We start from the raw sequence: 16,536 nt of genomic DNA on the forward strand, positions 1-16,536 counted from the left end.
TGCCGTGTGGAGCTAAATGCAGGGCTTGAACTCACGACCCTGAGATCAAAGACCTGAGCTGACATCAAGAGTCAGACGCTTAACCAACTAAACCACCCAGGTGCCCTGTGGTATATACATTTTCTTTCGACATAATGCCACTGCACACTTAATAGGCTATTGTAAAAACGTAACTTTTATATGCACTGAGAAGCTAAAAAATTCATTTGACTTGCTCTGTTGCAGTGGTCTGGAACTGAACCTATAATATCTCTGAGACATGTCTGTAGCCACCGGCAGAACACGTGCCAAAAGAACGGCAGGTGGGTGGGATTTGGACACTCTCTCCCTGACCCCTTTCCCAATGTGTTCACAGTCCTTACCATGGGGATGGTACCATGGCATGGCTCTTTAGAGAGGCTGACAGATCACAGCTAGAATTTACCTTCTCAGCCCTAAAGTCCCATTTTCAGCCTCTTCTGGGTACCACACCTAATAACTTTTAAGGAACATGCTTTGGGGAAAGCTATCAACCCTGGCCCTAGTTAAAACTTCAACTAAGCCGCCCACAGTGTTGCCATAAACTGGTACACAGCCATCTTTGTGAAATCTTCGCTGATGTATAAGGCCTTCTCTTGGTTTCCTTTATGCCACTACAGTACCCTGTACTGCCCACTAAGATGGACTTATCATACCACATTGCCATTATTTATCTAGCTTTGGTAGTAGCTGTGAACTTTTTGAGGTCAGAGTATAAGGGTCTAGCACAGTGCACTGCACTAAATGTTTGTAGAACAAACCAAACAACCAAACATACATTATAAATAAAGTCAGGGAAGATTATAGGTAAAGATCATGTGAACCAACTTCTTTAAAAATAAAGACAGAGAACCAGTTAGGAGATACATACCACCCCACAAAAAAACAAAAACCAGTTCATACTCTGAAACATAAGGTAACTTACCTGAGATCATTTAGTGGCAGGTCAGGGCCTAGAACCTGGCCCACTGATGTCCACGACAGAGTTCTCTGCACCAGTGTGAAACCATCCCATTCTTCCCCCATCAACATAACCCTGCCACATAAGGAGCACATCCAAGTCTTTGCAACTGTTTTCATGCTGTCTCTCCCACGTAAATTACTCAATCCAGTCCATTGTCAGCTTAGGTTTCAGGGCAAAGTTTATTTGAAGCAATTAAGTAACCTGTGACAATCTCCCCATTCCAGTATCTACTTTTCTATCTCTCAACAAAGGGCCTATCATGTGTAAGTGGGATGGAAAGGAAGGGGGTGTGGTCCTACTGTACAGTTACTCTTCAGCCTTCTGTATATGCTGTCTCAGCCTCTGACAACAGCCACTTGTTCAAGAGAGGTGCTACCCTGAGAGCGTCTTAGGTCAGTGGCCATCTCCTGAGTTCACTGGTCACATTCCAATCACTGCAATCAACATATGGGTGATCAGTGGTGGACAAAGGTAAACAAGAGGCACAGGCTGTTGAGGGAATACCCTCTATTAAAAAGAGGGTTCAAAGAATAACACATGGAATGCTCAATTTGTTAAAGTGCTCAACTACAACATTAAAAACAGAAGTGTTGGGAAGGTGCAGAGCAAGTTACGATCTGACAGTCTTCTGGAAAGATCGAACAGAATAAAGTACTCTTAAGAGTACTTAAAAAGAACTCTGCCTAAATCATTTCAGCAATGACAAGGGAGAGGAGAGCGTAGAGTTTATTATTATCTGAATTATTAGACCTTGGAATCAAACATCCCTACAATGGAGACCAGCTCCTTTAACACCTCATGGAGACCAATTGAAACGTTTATCATTACATCTTTTTGCTCTAACTCTTCTCTCACCAAACAAACTTCTAATCTGAAATCTAGTTTCCTTTATGAAAGGTCTATTATGGGGAAGTGATCAATTTATGTATGCCCTGTAAACTGGCTTCCTATGGGGTGGTTAGCAAAAACCTGGAGATGAGAAATCTGAGTTCCCAAAACTGCCAGGTTGACACCCACACTAAGAACAAGATATCCAGAATAGATCTATTTTCTTGGCATGATTACAAGATCCAGGAAAGGGGTGCAATGGTTATGAGGGGAAAGTATAAATCAGCAGCAGTGGCTTTCTTATCCTAGAAATTAGTGTGCAGCCTCAGCAGTCAGTTGTAAGTCCAGTGAGCAGTGGCCCAACCCTGGCCCTTGCATAGGTCTCGATGGCGAAGGAAACAGGCATGAACTCGGAACCGACGGCCACAATGGGGGCAGGCATGCAGGGCTCCAGCATGGGTCTTCATGTGCTCTGTCAGATGGTGCTTCAGCTTGAAGCGCTTATTACAGATACCACAGCCAAAGGGCCGAAGGCTGAAGGTCAGCATGATGTGCCGGTCACGCTTTGGCTTCACTGCAAACCGCTTCCCACACAAACAACCAAAGCGTTTTCCATCTGCAGGGGGTGTACCTCCTAACTTGACAGGCCCATGCACAGCCTGTCCTGCACCGCCAGGTCCCCCACCCCCTGACAGGATTTCATTCCCATGAAGATCCACTGGTTTCCAGGATGGACCTCCTCCTCCTCCTCCATACGTTGCCCCTGCTCCTGGGGGCAGCAAGAAGCCTAGCTCTCCATTCCCTTCGGTGTCCCCTCCAGGAAACACTTTGGTCTCCTCCTTTGTTCCTCCAGACTGAGTTCCACCTCCTGATATCTCTTCTTTAGGCTCAGAGGGTTCCTGCTTAATGTAGAAGACTTTGGGGGGCAGTGCAGTATGAGCAGCAGGTGACTCAAGTGGTGCACTCTCACCCTCTGAAACCCTGCGGGGAGTAGTGGATATGGGCAGTGGGTGGGATCCATGAGGACAGGGAAAAGCCCCTGATACTCTCTGAGGCTGAGGTGTCTGAGAGGGTGCTGCTGACCCCTGGTCCTCCTCCTCATCTTCTTCTTCTTCTTCCTCCTCCTCCTCCTCCTCTTCTTCAACTTGAATCTGTAACACATCTCCCAGTTCACTCCCCTCCCCTAAAACGGGGCTCTCGGTAGAGGTGGAAGACTGCACTGGGGTCTGGAAAGGGGAAGAGCGAATGCACCAGCCCCCTGGAGAGGATGTGGTGGAAAGAAGTGTGTGGTAAGAGGTCGCCCCACGGGTTGAAATTCCACCACCTGAGGTTTCTAGTTCTCTAAGAATCTCTGAGCACTGATCTACTACTTGCCACATCTGGAGGCCACTGGCCACGAGGAGGTGGGCAGGGAGAGCATCCAGTGGCAGACGGAGGCGCCCTGAATAAATGAGCTGGAGCAGCCCCTCGAAGGCATCGGCTTCAATGACGCTGGGCAGAGTGAGACGTGGCGCATCCCCCAGAAGAAGTTTGTCATGGAAGTAAGGAGAGGCAGCAGCCAACACTGCTTTGTGAGCCCTAAGTTCCCGGCCCTGCACCAAGAGGGACACATCACAGAACTTTCCCTCTAGCCTGTGGCGGTTCAGGGCTTCCAGCAGCACCGAGCTATGCTGCGGGAACTCGATCTGGATTGTCCGTGGGGCAGGGTTGCAGGTCGGGGACGGGGGGACGGCGGGCATTGGCGTCGAGGTATCCATATGGCCGCCTCAGAAAGACAGATCCCAGGGGATCGAATACTGGAGATGAGGGGCTGGGGGCGCACCCCCCGCGGGATGAAGGCTGTGGAGGAAAGACACGGGGGTCATAGAAGCTCTGGATAAGGGCAACCACGTCTCCTCACACAACACCCGCCTCCCCCATCCCAACCTGTGGAAACTTTTCAGTCAGTAGTGGTTTCCGCAGATCAGCCCCGCGCACGCCCCCACCGAAAAAAGAAATACTAGACAACCACAACAAAAGACCAACCGGGGTTTCACTTCCAGGGCCTGTGGAGGAAGATGAGGAGGTCCTTCGAGCCACGCGCCCGACCTCGCCGGCCCCGGACCGCTCCCGCCTGCCGCTCCACTCCTTCTCACGGTGCCCAGAGGGCCCGGCTCCCGGGAAGCCGCGGCCGCCGGGAGAGCGGGAGCGCCGGCCGGCAGGCCCTTCCCGCCGCCACGCCCCCGCCGGTACACACGCGGCAAAGGCCCGGAACGCTTCTGCGGACACCGCTCAATCCCGGGCCGGAAGCCACCGCCTTCCCGCCGGACGCCAACGCCAGGTGCGGTGGGCGGTGCCAGAGCCGCAGCCAATCGGAAGGCGGTAGCCTACAAGCCTCGTGTTGATTGGTTGCGCGAGCGAGAAGGCCGAGCTGGTTGGAGGTCTCTGGCCCCCGCGCGGCGGCGGATGGGGTGGCCGCCCCTGCGGGAGGACGGCGACCCAGGCCTCAAGAGACCATAGCCCGGAAGGAGGGGGCAACCCGTTAGCCCTGCGGGTGATTAAATGTAGCGCCCTCCCCCTGCTAGGTGCTGAGAAGGCGAGATTAAGTGGGCACCTATTGTGTGGGCTAGCCATTGTCCACATCACCTTGTACCCTCCCCCAGCCCTGCAAGGTAGGTGTTGCCGTGCTGTTTCCTCCGGGGAAACCGAGGCTGGCAAGTGACGGGCCTGGGATTAGAACTCAAGATTTGCTAAGGAACCAAGTTCTTTCCTGCATTCCCTGCGGAGCATTTTAACCAGCAATTAAATAAACCCTATTTCTAGGTAATTACTAAATATATATGTATATGTGTCTGTAGATATATACTTGGAATTTCTTAATCAGATAATGTTTCTGTTCCCTGGCCTCTTTACTCATTCGGGTTAAGGGGAGCAGTGGTGAGGGGAGAGCTAGATTGGGTAAGCTTGGCCAGTGCACAACCCCTGCTCGAAAACAGAATAAATCTCGTCGCTGGGTGGGAGAATGATATTCTGGCGGAGACTCTGGCATCACGCAGGGATATAGTTTCTCCCAGGCTGTCAGCTTCCTGTCAAAAAGCAGGACCCTGCTGGTCCGTCCGAAGGTCCCAGCTTAGGAAAGTCAGCACAGCGATAAAAGAACAATCTCCGTTTATTAAACATGATTTTTGTTTCACCACACACTCCAGAAAAAAAGGAAATGGGGCTGGGAGTGGAGAAAAAGGGATAGTGGTGGAGGACAGAGAAGGCTGGGAGTGGGGTGGGATAAGGTGGGGAGGGAGAACGAGAAAACAAAATAAAACAGGTAGGAAGAGCCTCTCCCTACCCTTAGGGTGATGGAGGGGGAGGGAAGCGTGGGGGGGGAGGGGGCCAGGAAGCTCTGTACAGAGGGGTTGCCCCCAGCCCACACACACACACCCCCAATATGTACAGTACAAACCCCAGATAATTACAACAGCCAAAGAGAGGAGGAAAGGGGGTCCAGGGGTAGGGTCTGAGGTTGGGAAAGCAAGGAAAAGGGCACAGGAATAAAATTTCACATATTTACAACTTTTATATAAGTATAAATTTGGCCCCGGCTGGGTGTATGTGTGTAGGGGGATGGGACTGAAGGGGAACTGTCCATACAAAAGAAAGAAGGGTGAAGTCTGGAAAGAGTCTCAATACCAAACGCAAGAAGGGATGAGGGGGCAAGGCTGGGTAGGGGACAGCAGTCAGGGAAGAGGGGGTGCCAAGGAGGGGCTTCTCCCCTCCCATGACCTACCCACCCTAAACCCCATCCATCCTACCTCCCCTATCCCGCCAGAGAGCTATGTACAGAGAAACACGGAAAAATTGTGGAGCTGGCGGGAGGGAGGGAGGTGGAGGGAGATTGGGGAGGGGGGAGGATGAGAGGGAAGCCCAGCCCTGTCCTACCTCCCCCAGGGGGACAGAGTCATGGAAGGGGGCCCCCAACACCCCTCCTCCAACACAGGTCCCCCCACCCTGGGGGAGAGAGACATGGCTTTTCCTAGAGTAAGTTCCCCCCTCCCCCTGGGAGTAGAGACCAAGAAGAGAGAGGGGAGGGGCAAGGGGGGCTGTGTGTGTCAGGGTAGGGCAGATCAACTAGTCTGTCCTCCCTAACACACACACCCTCCTAGACCCTAACCCCTCACCCTAACCTCAATTCCACCCCACCCAACACACTGGGGGAGGGGGGGGCATAAGCCCCCTCACCCCGCTCTGGGACCAGCCAAGAGCAGATCAGGTGTGGGAGGAAGGGGAGACGACTCCCATTCCCCCCTTGCCGCCCCCTCCCTGCCCCGGTGGCCCCTCCACCCCATCTGGGTTCTGGGTGGGGAGGGAGTAAATTTAAGAGTAGTAGGAGGAGAAGGAGTTTGTGCGTGCTGAGCCCCCCCAGACGCTCCTGAGAAATCAAGGGGTAATAGGGCCCCCTCACCCGGGGTCCCCTCCCCATAACAAGGGGGACAGGGGAGGCCAAAATGGGGCGGTGGAGGGGAGTTAGATTGTCAGCTCTGGTTACTGCTAAAAAATCACCCTGAAGTTGAAAGTTTGGAGGTGCCACACCCCCAGGGTGGGGGTGAGGGTCTGTCCCCCAGTGCTCAGGGGAACGATGAGGCAGAGGATGGGGATAGCACCCCGGAGTGAAGGGGTCTGTGTGGGGTAGGTGGTGTCCTGGGGCAAGGGTCCCTGGGGGGGTCACAGGGGGCAGCACCCCAACAGGAAGGAAAAGGGGACAGCTAAGGGTCCCCACTCTTCCCCCCTGGAAATGGTGCAGTGGGGGTGGGGGATTGGTGCCCCCCAAGGAGGCATTCAGGGAGGCAATCCCGCTGTCCCTCGGCGACATCCAGTCCTGGTGGTGGGTGCTGTTCCAGGGTGGGGTGCATGGGGAGGGAGAAGAAGGTCTGTGATGCTGGGTGGGCTAGTGGTCTGCGGTGTTTCGGAACTCGCCGTTCTCGGTGATCTGCAGCCGGGGTGGGGGGGGCGGTGCTGGGGGGGCCAGGCCGTTCCAAGGTGGGGCCAGCGTCACACGCGGGTTTGTTGGACCCAAGGGGGGAAGCTGCCTCTCCTGCAAGACACCAAAGAGGAGAGCGCGGACTTATTGAGACGCTTCGCGGGGGCCTGGGTGCCAGCCCCCTTAGCCATGTCCCCCCCTAACCAGCCCGCTCCATAAACCATGTCCCCCTCCCTGCCCCCAGGACAACCCCCCACCCCCATCCTCCTGTTTTATTTCTCACCTGCAGTAGAAGTTACATCTTCTGGGATCAGGGAGAAGAGAATCTCACCCCCTGAATCCTAATGGGCCTTCAACCCAGGGAGTCATACCAGGAAACCAGTTCAGAAGAAACAAGTTCCTATCTCACCCCCAACCTAATCCCTTGTATCTTCCCCTACCCAGCCTCCCTCCTCCTCTCTTGGAACCCCCTCCCAGCCCACCCCCAGTCCGAGGTAGGAACTTTGTGTTGAGGGAACAAGGGGAGGCAGTACAGCAAAACCTCATTAATCCAAACCCCCATGGATTTGGACTTTTTTCATAATTTGAACAAAAACCGGGCTTGAGTTTTCCTTTAGCTCTGAAGAAAGGGTATGCTAAGCAAATTAATAGTGGAAACGCGTCTGTAGGAGGGTACCAGCCAACAGACTTTTGAATCCTCTCTATTCATTAACACATGCTCCCTGAGGGCCTCGAGTGGAAAAGCCTTGTTCTTCGAGTCCTACTTACTGTATGTATTTTGAAGACATGCATTTCATTAAATAGACACTGCCATTCAGTTTTGTCACTTGTTCAGAGTGGTCATCTTATTGAATATAACATTCCAAATTAGAGAGGTTTAACTGTACTGGGGGGTGGGGGGACAAAGGATTCAGGGAAGTGATGGGGGACGGTAAAAACATGTGGGAGGGCTGCCTCTCTCTTGTGCTAAAGGCAGAAATGACTAGGAGCGTCTGCAGAGGCACAGCATGCCCCCATCTCTGTGTCCCCAGGAAGCAGAACTGCTTCATTCCTTTCCACCCCCATGTTCCTTTCAACCCCTCTCCCTGGGATCCCAGTTATTGGGAGAGGGGTACCAGACCCTACTCCCACCCCTGGACCAGCTAGCTTCTGCCTCCTGCCTCCTGCCCTCGGCTCTGCTTCTGTTCCTCTGCTGGGAGAGAAGAAAGCCACCTATACTACACTTCTGGTCGCTCACTTGGCTTTTTAAAATACAGGCACAAAATTAATTTCTAAGCCAATGGCTGCATTGCAGAGGGGCCAATGCCTAAAAGTGATTTAGAAAGTGTCCTAATTTTTTCCCAGGCCAGGGGGCATTGAGGCCCGTTACATGTAACCTTATCTTTGTAGGATACAAAAACATTCCAAGTCGAGGCTCCTGGATCAGCTCTCCCTTCCCAATCAAAGAGCTCACCTCTGAGAAGGTCACGAAAACCCCAGCCTTAAGCCAAGCCTCCCCCTTAGCCTGCTGAGCATCTCACACACTTTCCCCAAGTCAGCAAGAGAGGAAATTACGTATGGTGGGGGATCCTGAATATGGCAGGAGGGCAGGGAAGGGGACCTCAGATTCCCTCCTCTCTGCTTGTCTGCTGGCGACAGAACATAGGCATGCCCCCTACACCCCCATGGACCCAAATTTAGAAAGTAGATAAATGAGGGTGCCATTATTCATTTTACAAAAGAATTCGCTGCAGGAGTCCTTTAAATGGTGAGGTCCCCTGGTGCCTTTTAGCATCTGTTTACAGATCACTAACCACTTTGACACAGAGGCTGGGCAGGCAGAGTTAAAATTACAGTGTGAGGAGCCACTGCCCACTGCAGCTCAGTCCCACAGAAAAGCACCTCAGAAATGATGTCAGTGGCTGACAGGTTCCCATTTACTGGTTTTTAGGTAGGACTGTGCGTCCAGCAAGGCCACTGGGTGGCGGGAGAGGGGGAGTGAGCTCTGACAAGAAGAGAGATTATTTAACATGCTGTTCCTGGCATCTCTGCCTGGGAATCCACATGGCTACTGAGCCCATGATCTTATCTAGGAAGACGGCTCACCCCATTTCCAACTCCCACGCCACATGGGCCAGTCTGTGTCCTAACATCTGTCAAGGCTCCTTTTTTGTTCCTTCTTGTTCCACTCACCCTGCCTAGTGTCCTGACATCCTGAATGGCATTCTTTCCAGTGCCCCTTCCCAAAGTCCTCCTGAGTTAGCTTACCCATTCCTAATTCCCACCCAGTGGGGCCCAACAGGAGCTGCAGATGCCTTCTACCTCATAGATGGAAGGGAGGAAGAGAGAGGAAAAGGTGAGGGGTGGAAGGAGGGGTGGAGAACTGAGGTTAGGGAAGGAAGAGGAAACCCCACCTACCTGCTGCAGTCAGCACAGCCCCTCTAGCCAGGGTCCCCTAACCCATCATCACTGCCACCCCTTAACAAAACCCACCCCCAACGTCCCAACTCCCAAGGACGCTCTGGTGAAATGGGGGGTGACAGACATACACTGGAGAGGCAGAGGAAGAGGACTGAGAGGAGGCTGGGCGGTGGGTTCTGTCGAAGGAGATGTGGGGATGTGCTGGACCTGTCCAGGGTAAAATGCTTGGTGTTGGCAGGGTGTCACTGAACAGTTCCGGGAGCAGCAGGAAGTGCTCTCTTTGGTCAGATGGGTCTGTGCAGGAGGTGTCAGGAGGGTAGGGTCTGTGGAGGTTCTCGGGTGTGGAGGGCAGCAGTGAGGGGGGGGTGGGGAGAGGCTCCAGAGAGTCAGAGGGGAGTGGGCTTCACGACCAACCTGCAGTGGTCCGGAGTCACCTCCCCCTGTGTCCTCCGCCCGTGGTCAAAGCGGAACCAGGAGAATTACCTGATGAGGAGCTGCAGGGGGAGAGAGTGGGGTCATGGGGTCAGGAGCCTTGGCGGTAGTGGTGGGGAAGCCTGGCGGTCAGAGCAAAGGAAGGAGGAGCGTGGGTGGGAAAGTGAGCAGAATTGGGGAGAGCAAGGGGTAAGAGTGCAGGAGGGAGGTCCTAAAAGCTGGCTGAGGAGAGAGGGAGGGCAGCTGGAGAGCTGGACAGGTGTGAGGACCAGAGGGAGGGACAGGCCAGAGGCGTTCCCTGGATTTAAATACTGAGGGAAGGAGAGTTTATGGGGTGGGAGGGACCTTCAAGAGCTAAAGAGTCAGAAGAGGAGCTGCCCAGGAAACAGGAAAATTGGGGAGCCAAGAGAACAGTGGTGATGGGGGCCATTCAGAGCCTGAGAAACTAGAACTCATACTGCCCTGTGCTCTATTCCAGCAAACTATAGCCTCTAGCCCTTCTGGCCCAAGAAGGGCTCAGAGGAAGCTGAATTTCCTGATGTGAACAGGGGCAGGCACAGACAGGGCAGGGGTGCCAGGAACTGGGTGGGCTCTGGGGGCAGAGAGACTGAGGTTCTGGCGGATGTTCCAAGACCCAGACAGGAGTGGGAAAGACAGGGCAGGAAGGCACAGGGGTGGGGCTGACACTGCCAGGAGTGACAAAGGCACAGACGATGGGATGAAGATGGGGTCACTGGGGGGGCTGCCAGGAGCAGCCAGTGGACAAACAGAGGACAGTGGGAGACAGATGGCGATGGGGCTGGGTGGCTGGTGCAGTGAGTGCACGAAGGACAGTGGGATGGATGGGGATGGGACACGGAGAAGATAAATGACATTGTAATTTCCACCTGAGCGTCGAGCAGCCTCTTCTTGGGTTCGGGCAGCGGCTCAGGCATGGCGGGGTGGTCCCGGCGCAGCTCCTCCTCCACCAGCATCAGCCTGAAGGGACGGGCTTCAGTGGGGTTAGTGGCGGGCACGGGCTTGGAGCCTGCCGGTGAAACTCCTGATCCTGGGGAACCCCTGTAGCTCTCTGGAAAAGCCTCGGGCGTCCTTCTCCTCTGCTCTCAGAATCCTTCCATTATTAGGACCCAAAAGACTCCCTGTATTAACCTTCCTCTCTGGGACCCTCACATCTCCCTGCTAAGGACAATTTTGGGGGCCTCAAAGACCTCTACCACCCAGACACCCCCCCCCCCGGCCCTCCAACCTCCCATTCAGGACAGTGCCCTCCCACAGCCCCTCTGTGGCTTAAGGCCTGGCTTCTATGTCCCATTCCGCCTCACTGAACCTAGGACACCTCCAGTGCCTCCCCTGGGATACCCCTAGCCCAAGAGGGGTACCTACGGTCATCATTCCCACCACCTCCCTGCCTTTGATGGAGATTCTCAAGGTGATTTCTCATCAAGGATATCCATTAGAGCAGTGTTTCAAAATAAGTTTCAACTCAAGCCTTTTTCTTCTAATTAATCTTACTCAAAGCTACATTCAGAGTGGATCAAAACGGAACTGGCTCTGGTTCGAGTGGGGCCTAAGATCCCATCCACTTCTCAGGATAGCTGACCCCCTTGCCAAGACACCTTCTTTGGAGGCCAGGGCTTGGCAGAGCAATTGAAAATGTGCACACGCTGAAAGAAGGGTCATCACTTTCTAACAGAACATCTTTTCAGGGCTGGAGAGTTTACCCAGGACAGGGATGGTTAGGAGCTACTCTGGCTAGGGATCTCTGCGTGGGTTTGGGGAGAACATCACAGGCTGGATTGAGAATAACCAGTGGGGAGTCCCAGCCCAGGCTGGTGCCAGACACTTAGTGATGGACGGTAACAGGCACATTTTCCAAGGGCTCCAGAAGTTACTCTGTCAGAAGAGAAGTTAGGATTTGGAACAGGGACATTTATACACTAGGCAAGAAGTTTCTTCCCATCTGGTGATTGGTGAGTGAGTGGCAATCTCTGGGATCAGGGTCGTGGGCTTTCCTCATGGTGTCCTGAGTTTGGGGCAGGAGGCTGGAGGGGGAGCTCACTGGCTCTCTTCAGCCTCAGGCTCTCCCTTGCTACCCCTCCCCAGGCCGCCCCTCACCTGCCAATGATGCTCTTGATCTGCGAATCCTTCTCCACCTGTTGCTGCCTTAGCCTCTTCTCGCTCTGCTCCAGTCGGGCCTGATACTGCATCAAGATTTTGCTGGTCTGCTCTTCCTGGGACAGCAGCCTCCGCTCATACTCCTCTAGCTTCCGGTTGGACATGTGCAGCCGCTCCTTCAGTGAGTGGATCTCCTCCTCATACTCCTTCACCTGCCCGCCGGGCACACGACCCCGCACTGTGAGGGGTGCCTCACCCCAACCCCACCACCCAGTCTCTGTCCCGGCCTACTGTGCAGCCACTGCATGGGGAGGGACATCCCAACTGCCTTGTCCAGCCCTTTCCCTGCCTGCTGATCATACCAGACATGGTGGCTTTTGAGAAGGCCCTACTATGGAGCTAACTAAGGCTGCTTTAAAATGGACCAAGGTCGTATGCTCCTATACCCTGAGAAGTATATACCTGCCCTCACATGTAAATCTGGACACATGAGGACCCACACAAGAACCTAGACAGATTCAGGGACACACCTTGAGTGACCGTACCCAGAAATTAAAGATTAAAGTGATTCCTTAATCCAACCAGAGCACATGGGGAAGAGCCAGGAAGAAAAGACAATGGATAAGGAGAGGTTATATGGGATCGCGGGTCTGGGCTTCAAACAAGTCCAGCCTGAGAATCCAGGACTGCCTCTCTGTTGATAATGATCCCAGAATTCTGGGACTAGAAGGACACAGGAGAGTCATTTTTATCTGCCCTATTGGCTCTAGACCCTAGAGCTGTGTGCTATCCAGTACAGTAGCCACTAGCTACGTGTGGTTATTTAAAATGTAAATAAAAGCTAAACATTTAATTCCTCAATTGCATCAGCCACATGTGGCCAGTGGTTACCATACTGGATGGTGTCAATCATAGAACATCTCTCATTACTGCAGAAAATTCTACTGGATGGTCCTAGTCTAGAGACTTCCTCAACAAAAATATGTCATCTGAGCCATAGAACAGAAAAAATGATTTGAGAGAGTATTTTTTCATTCTCCAAAGAGGATACATACATAATCAACCCCATTGTAGACACAAAGGACAGATGTTACTTATTACCTAAGGGGACTACCTTGGGGCATTAGGGCTTAGGGCTTAATTCTCTCATGGAACTTGCTCCACCAAGTCCATCTAGGTCAGGCACAACATTTTCCTATGCTCAAAGACCACAGCTCCCAAGAAACCTCTCTCTTCTCCCCCAAGTTGGGGTCCTACAGTCTTTACATTAACCTAATCCTACAGCCACTCTCTTCTTCAGAGTCCTTGGAGCAACAGCTTCCCCAAGGAACTTTCTGCTAAGTTATCTGTGTGTGCCCCTGAACTCTTGCTGTCTTCTGCTCCAGCTGAGAGTTTGGTCTTTCCACACATGGGCCAATACGTACCAATTTCCAACACCAACCCTCTGTCACCTATGCCGGTGGGACAATGCCTGGCTAAGCTGGACATCATTTGTAGTACAACTGCAACCCCTTTGCCCCCCACGCAGTTTAGCAGCTCCCACTGCTGGTAGAGCAGCCCTCCCTTTCCGGAGTCGTCCTAGGAGCCAGGGCTTATGTTCTCCCTGGGAAATAAGTTTTAACAAAGAATATTTCTCTGCAGTCTATGATGCGCATAAGCCACAAAATAAAGTTGGAAGTTAGTTTTCTAACCGACTGTGTGTGCCCAGCCTCCCCTAGAAGACTGAAGGCTTCTCAAGAAAGGGGATCGGGTTTTTGTTTCTTCTTTCCACTGTAACTACCTGACCCCGGGTGCTTCCCTGAGAAGCGTCTAGAGGCTTCCCTTGTGGGTAATGGGCAGGTCAGGGGCCCAGCGTACCCTGTCCAGGCGGCTCTCATCCATCGACTTAGAGTACTCCTTGAGCTTGTACTCTTCTCGCTCGATGTGGGCACTCTCGATGTCAGCTGACAGGTGAGGCATGTTGGAGACCCAGGCCACCGTCCGCTCGGAGGCTGGCATGGTGGGGTTCAGCGTGGATGGCGCCTGAGAATGCTGGGATGGGGCCAGGTGGGGTGAAGAGAGAGGAAAGGTGGGAGAAGGCAGGGTGGATTTAGGAGGAGAGAGTGCTGCCGGAGGAGATGACCATCCCAGTCTTGTTCCCCTGCTCTGGTGCTGATGCCCTTGTGAATGCTATTTAATGATTTCTCACGTCTCTCCTCTGGAGAGGTGAGCTCCACGAGGGCAATGTTTGTGTGGCGTTCACTGTCAAACCCACAGTGCCTAGAACAGGACATGACACGTAGCAGGGACTCTATATACAGTTTGTTTAATGAATGAAAGGAGGTGAGAAAATTATAACTTCAGACCCCAGACTATTCTGCCCCTACCTCCCCAAACCATTTCCTCCTTCCCTCCCTGTTCTTCACCCATTTGGCCTTCCTCCCACCCTCACATACCTGCTTGGTGATGGAGGGCTTGAGCCCCGCACCCCCTCCGCCACCGCTGCCCCCGCTGCCCCCAATGCTGCCCTCTTTGCTGAGGCTCTGTTGCCGTGGACGGGCAGGGCCATAACTCGGCTCCGGTGACTGCAACAGATTCCCACTGGATGGCCGGGGTTTCTGGGCAGCGCTGACCGTCAACTGCTGAGACTTGCCCCTCTGCAATGGAGGCGGTTGACCCCCGCCACCCCCACCACTGCCCCCACCGCCGCTCCCACCTCCGGGCCCTGAGGGGGCAGGCCTCTGGGGACCAATGGTGATCTGGGGAGGGGACAGCATGTGCTGCAGGTTGTCCTGGAGTGAGAGCTGCCGACGGGTGAAGTCAGTGCCAGAGGGTCCAAACTCATCACTGTAGCTGTGGCTGTGAAGGATGGAAGCGGCAGGGGGCTTGGGGACCCCTGAGGAGAGGTCCTCGCTCTTGCTATAGCCATGGAACGGGGCAAAGGTGTCCCCTGGGGGCTCTCCACCTCGGTGGTGGTGATGGTGGTGATGGTGGTGATGGGAGGAAGGTGGGCCGTGACCACCACCCCCTCCATGGCCCCCTGGGGGACCTGGCCCATCAGCAGCCATGTGGAAGAGAGGGTTCTGGAAGGAGAGGGGGATGCGCAGTTGCTGGGCAGGGACACCGTCCGTGGTGACACCCATCTGGCTGAGGCGCATGCCAGCCGCTGTAATGGACGAGCCACTCCCCTGGGAGAGGCGTCCAGCAGGCGCAGGCCGCAGCCCCAAGGCCGCGGTCAGGGAAGCCTGGCTCGAGTGCAGCAGGTCCCCAACAGCCGCCAGGTTGGACACACTGCTGCTGTTGAGGCGGCCGCCGGGCCCGTCGCCCTGCAAATCCAGCATGGAGACACTCTTGTTGACACTCAGCATCTTCTGCTCTGGCTCTGTGATGTCCGAGCTGCTCGTGCAGTATGCTGGCGAGGAACGGGCCAGGGGTGGACGGCTTACATAGAACAGGTCTTTACCCCCACCAGGGGGTGGTGGGGGTGGCTTTTCCTTGGTTGGGGAAGGGAGGCGAGCCATGTCCATAGAGCTGTGGGAAGGGAAAGGGGCATACAGGCAGGAGGTGAGACCGAGGCCCCTGGCAACTGAGCCTGCTGTGGTCTGGCACAGGCCTCGGGGTGAGAAGTGGGACCCGCAGGGAAGGGCGGGGAGCTGGTGGTGGAAGCTCTGGAGAGGGCTGGCAGGGAGCATGGGAGGGGATACGTGGGAAAAAGGAAAGGAAAAGGCCCCTCCAGGAAGGGATTGAGGCCCAGAGGAGGGGAGATGGGGGCACCAAGAGGAGGGATGAGGGGCAGGTCCGGGCAGATATGGAGGAGATGAGGGTGCATGGAGGAGAAGAGGAGAGGAGGAAGGTGAAGGCCACTGGCATGGGAGAGGGGAGCAGAGAGGAGAGGAGAGGGGGGCGGGGGAGGGGAGAGCCCCTCACCTGTTGAGGCCTCGAGCCATGAAGGACTGAAGGTCGATGGAGCTGGAGAGAGATGGGAAGAGGGGCAAGCACAGATAGAGAGAAGGAGAGAGGTGGGCAGAAGGCATGGACACATCGAAGGAGAGGCGGGAATGGTGGGATGGGTATGGTGTCATGGAGGGAGACCAGAGCAGAGGGACAAGCAGGGCGGTCAGCAGAGAAGGAGCAGCCGAGGCCGCCACACTGGAACGGATGTTGGAGCTCAGGAGGCCCTGCTAGGGTCCCCATGTTACTTCTCCCGTGCTGGATCGTGACTGAGCTCTGCTCGGTTCCGGTGGGGGGCTGGGGTAGCGCTTATTTACCAACCAGTACAGTGTCGGTTCAGTGTTTGGATACTACACGGCTAGTCCAACATGTCTGGCTGAACCTCGGCTCTAGGACAGGCATGGGCCAGTGAGGGACCAGGCAAATCAGAGCTTGCAGCAGGAAGCCCCAGGCTTACAACAAGCTGGAGCCAGAGGAGCCTCCGCACGCTTCCCGGGGCTCGGAGATTCCTGCTCCCTCTGGCCTTAAAGGGCTCTCAGCCTAACCTGTCTCCTTGCCATTTTCTCTGAGACCCTGCCTCTTTTTCCTTTCTTTCAAGCCCTAGAGAGATGCACAGAGGCCCAGTGAAGTGTATCCGGAACAGAAAAGTAGGGGCTCCTAGGGCACAGGCGTAGGGGTCCCAGATACTCACCTGTTGAGGTCCCGCATCATGTAGCCCTGCATCTCAGCTGATGGACCCCGCAGCACCACAGGCTGAGGCCGGGGCCGCTCACTCTGACGGCTTGGCTGCCTTTGGATGTTGGGGTTCCTCAGAGCGGTGCTGATGTCGTTGAGGAGCCGGGGCAGTGGGCCCAGCTTCAGGAGGGCTTCCTGGAAGGATGAGGCTGTTACCTGGGGG

General features: G+C 54.5%; 2 protein-coding genes across 3 annotated transcripts in view; both read right to left on the reverse strand.

Annotated features, from left to right (window-relative positions):
- Positions 1 to 1,142: 1,142 nt before the first annotated feature.
- ZBTB9 (zinc finger and BTB domain containing 9) lies at positions 1,143 to 3,985 on the reverse strand. Its single transcript, XM_008693423.2, has 2 exons — positions 3,836 to 3,985; positions 1,143 to 3,649 (listed from the first exon to the last, which is right to left on the reverse strand). Exon 2 carries the CDS (start codon positions 3,565 to 3,567, stop codon positions 2,143 to 2,145), a length of 1,425 nt encoding a protein of 474 aa, XP_008691645.1. The 5' UTR covers positions 3,568 to 3,649; positions 3,836 to 3,985; the 3' UTR covers positions 1,143 to 2,142.
- Positions 3,986 to 4,209: 224 nt separating this feature from the next.
- The window catches only part of SYNGAP1 (synaptic Ras GTPase activating protein 1), a 32,070-nt gene continuing 19,743 nt past the window's right edge, over positions 4,210 to 16,536 (reverse strand). Inside the window, exons 13-19 of one of the 2 annotated variants that reach the window (XM_040644751.1) lie at positions 16,330 to 16,508; positions 15,615 to 15,656; positions 14,144 to 15,218; positions 13,566 to 13,739; positions 11,709 to 11,920; positions 10,481 to 10,571; positions 4,210 to 6,875 (exon numbers count right to left, since the gene is read on the reverse strand). In XM_040644751.1, the coding sequence (XP_040500685.1) occupies positions 6,729 to 6,875; positions 10,481 to 10,571; positions 11,709 to 11,920; positions 13,566 to 13,739; positions 14,144 to 15,218; positions 15,615 to 15,656; positions 16,330 to 16,508 (1,920 nt within the window). In that variant the 3' untranslated portion in view covers positions 4,210 to 6,728. Of the gene's footprint in view, positions 6,876 to 10,466; positions 10,572 to 11,708; positions 11,921 to 13,565; positions 13,740 to 14,143; positions 15,219 to 15,614; positions 15,657 to 16,329; positions 16,509 to 16,536 lie in introns of both variants that reach the window. The other variant, XM_040644752.1, reaches the window with a different exon arrangement.

Source organism: Ursus maritimus, unplaced genomic scaffold, assembly GCF_017311325.1.
Source record: "Ursus maritimus isolate PB19 unplaced genomic scaffold, ASM1731132v1 scaffold_30, whole genome shotgun sequence".
NCBI classification, from domain to species: domain Eukaryota; kingdom Metazoa; phylum Chordata; class Mammalia; order Carnivora; family Ursidae; genus Ursus; species Ursus maritimus.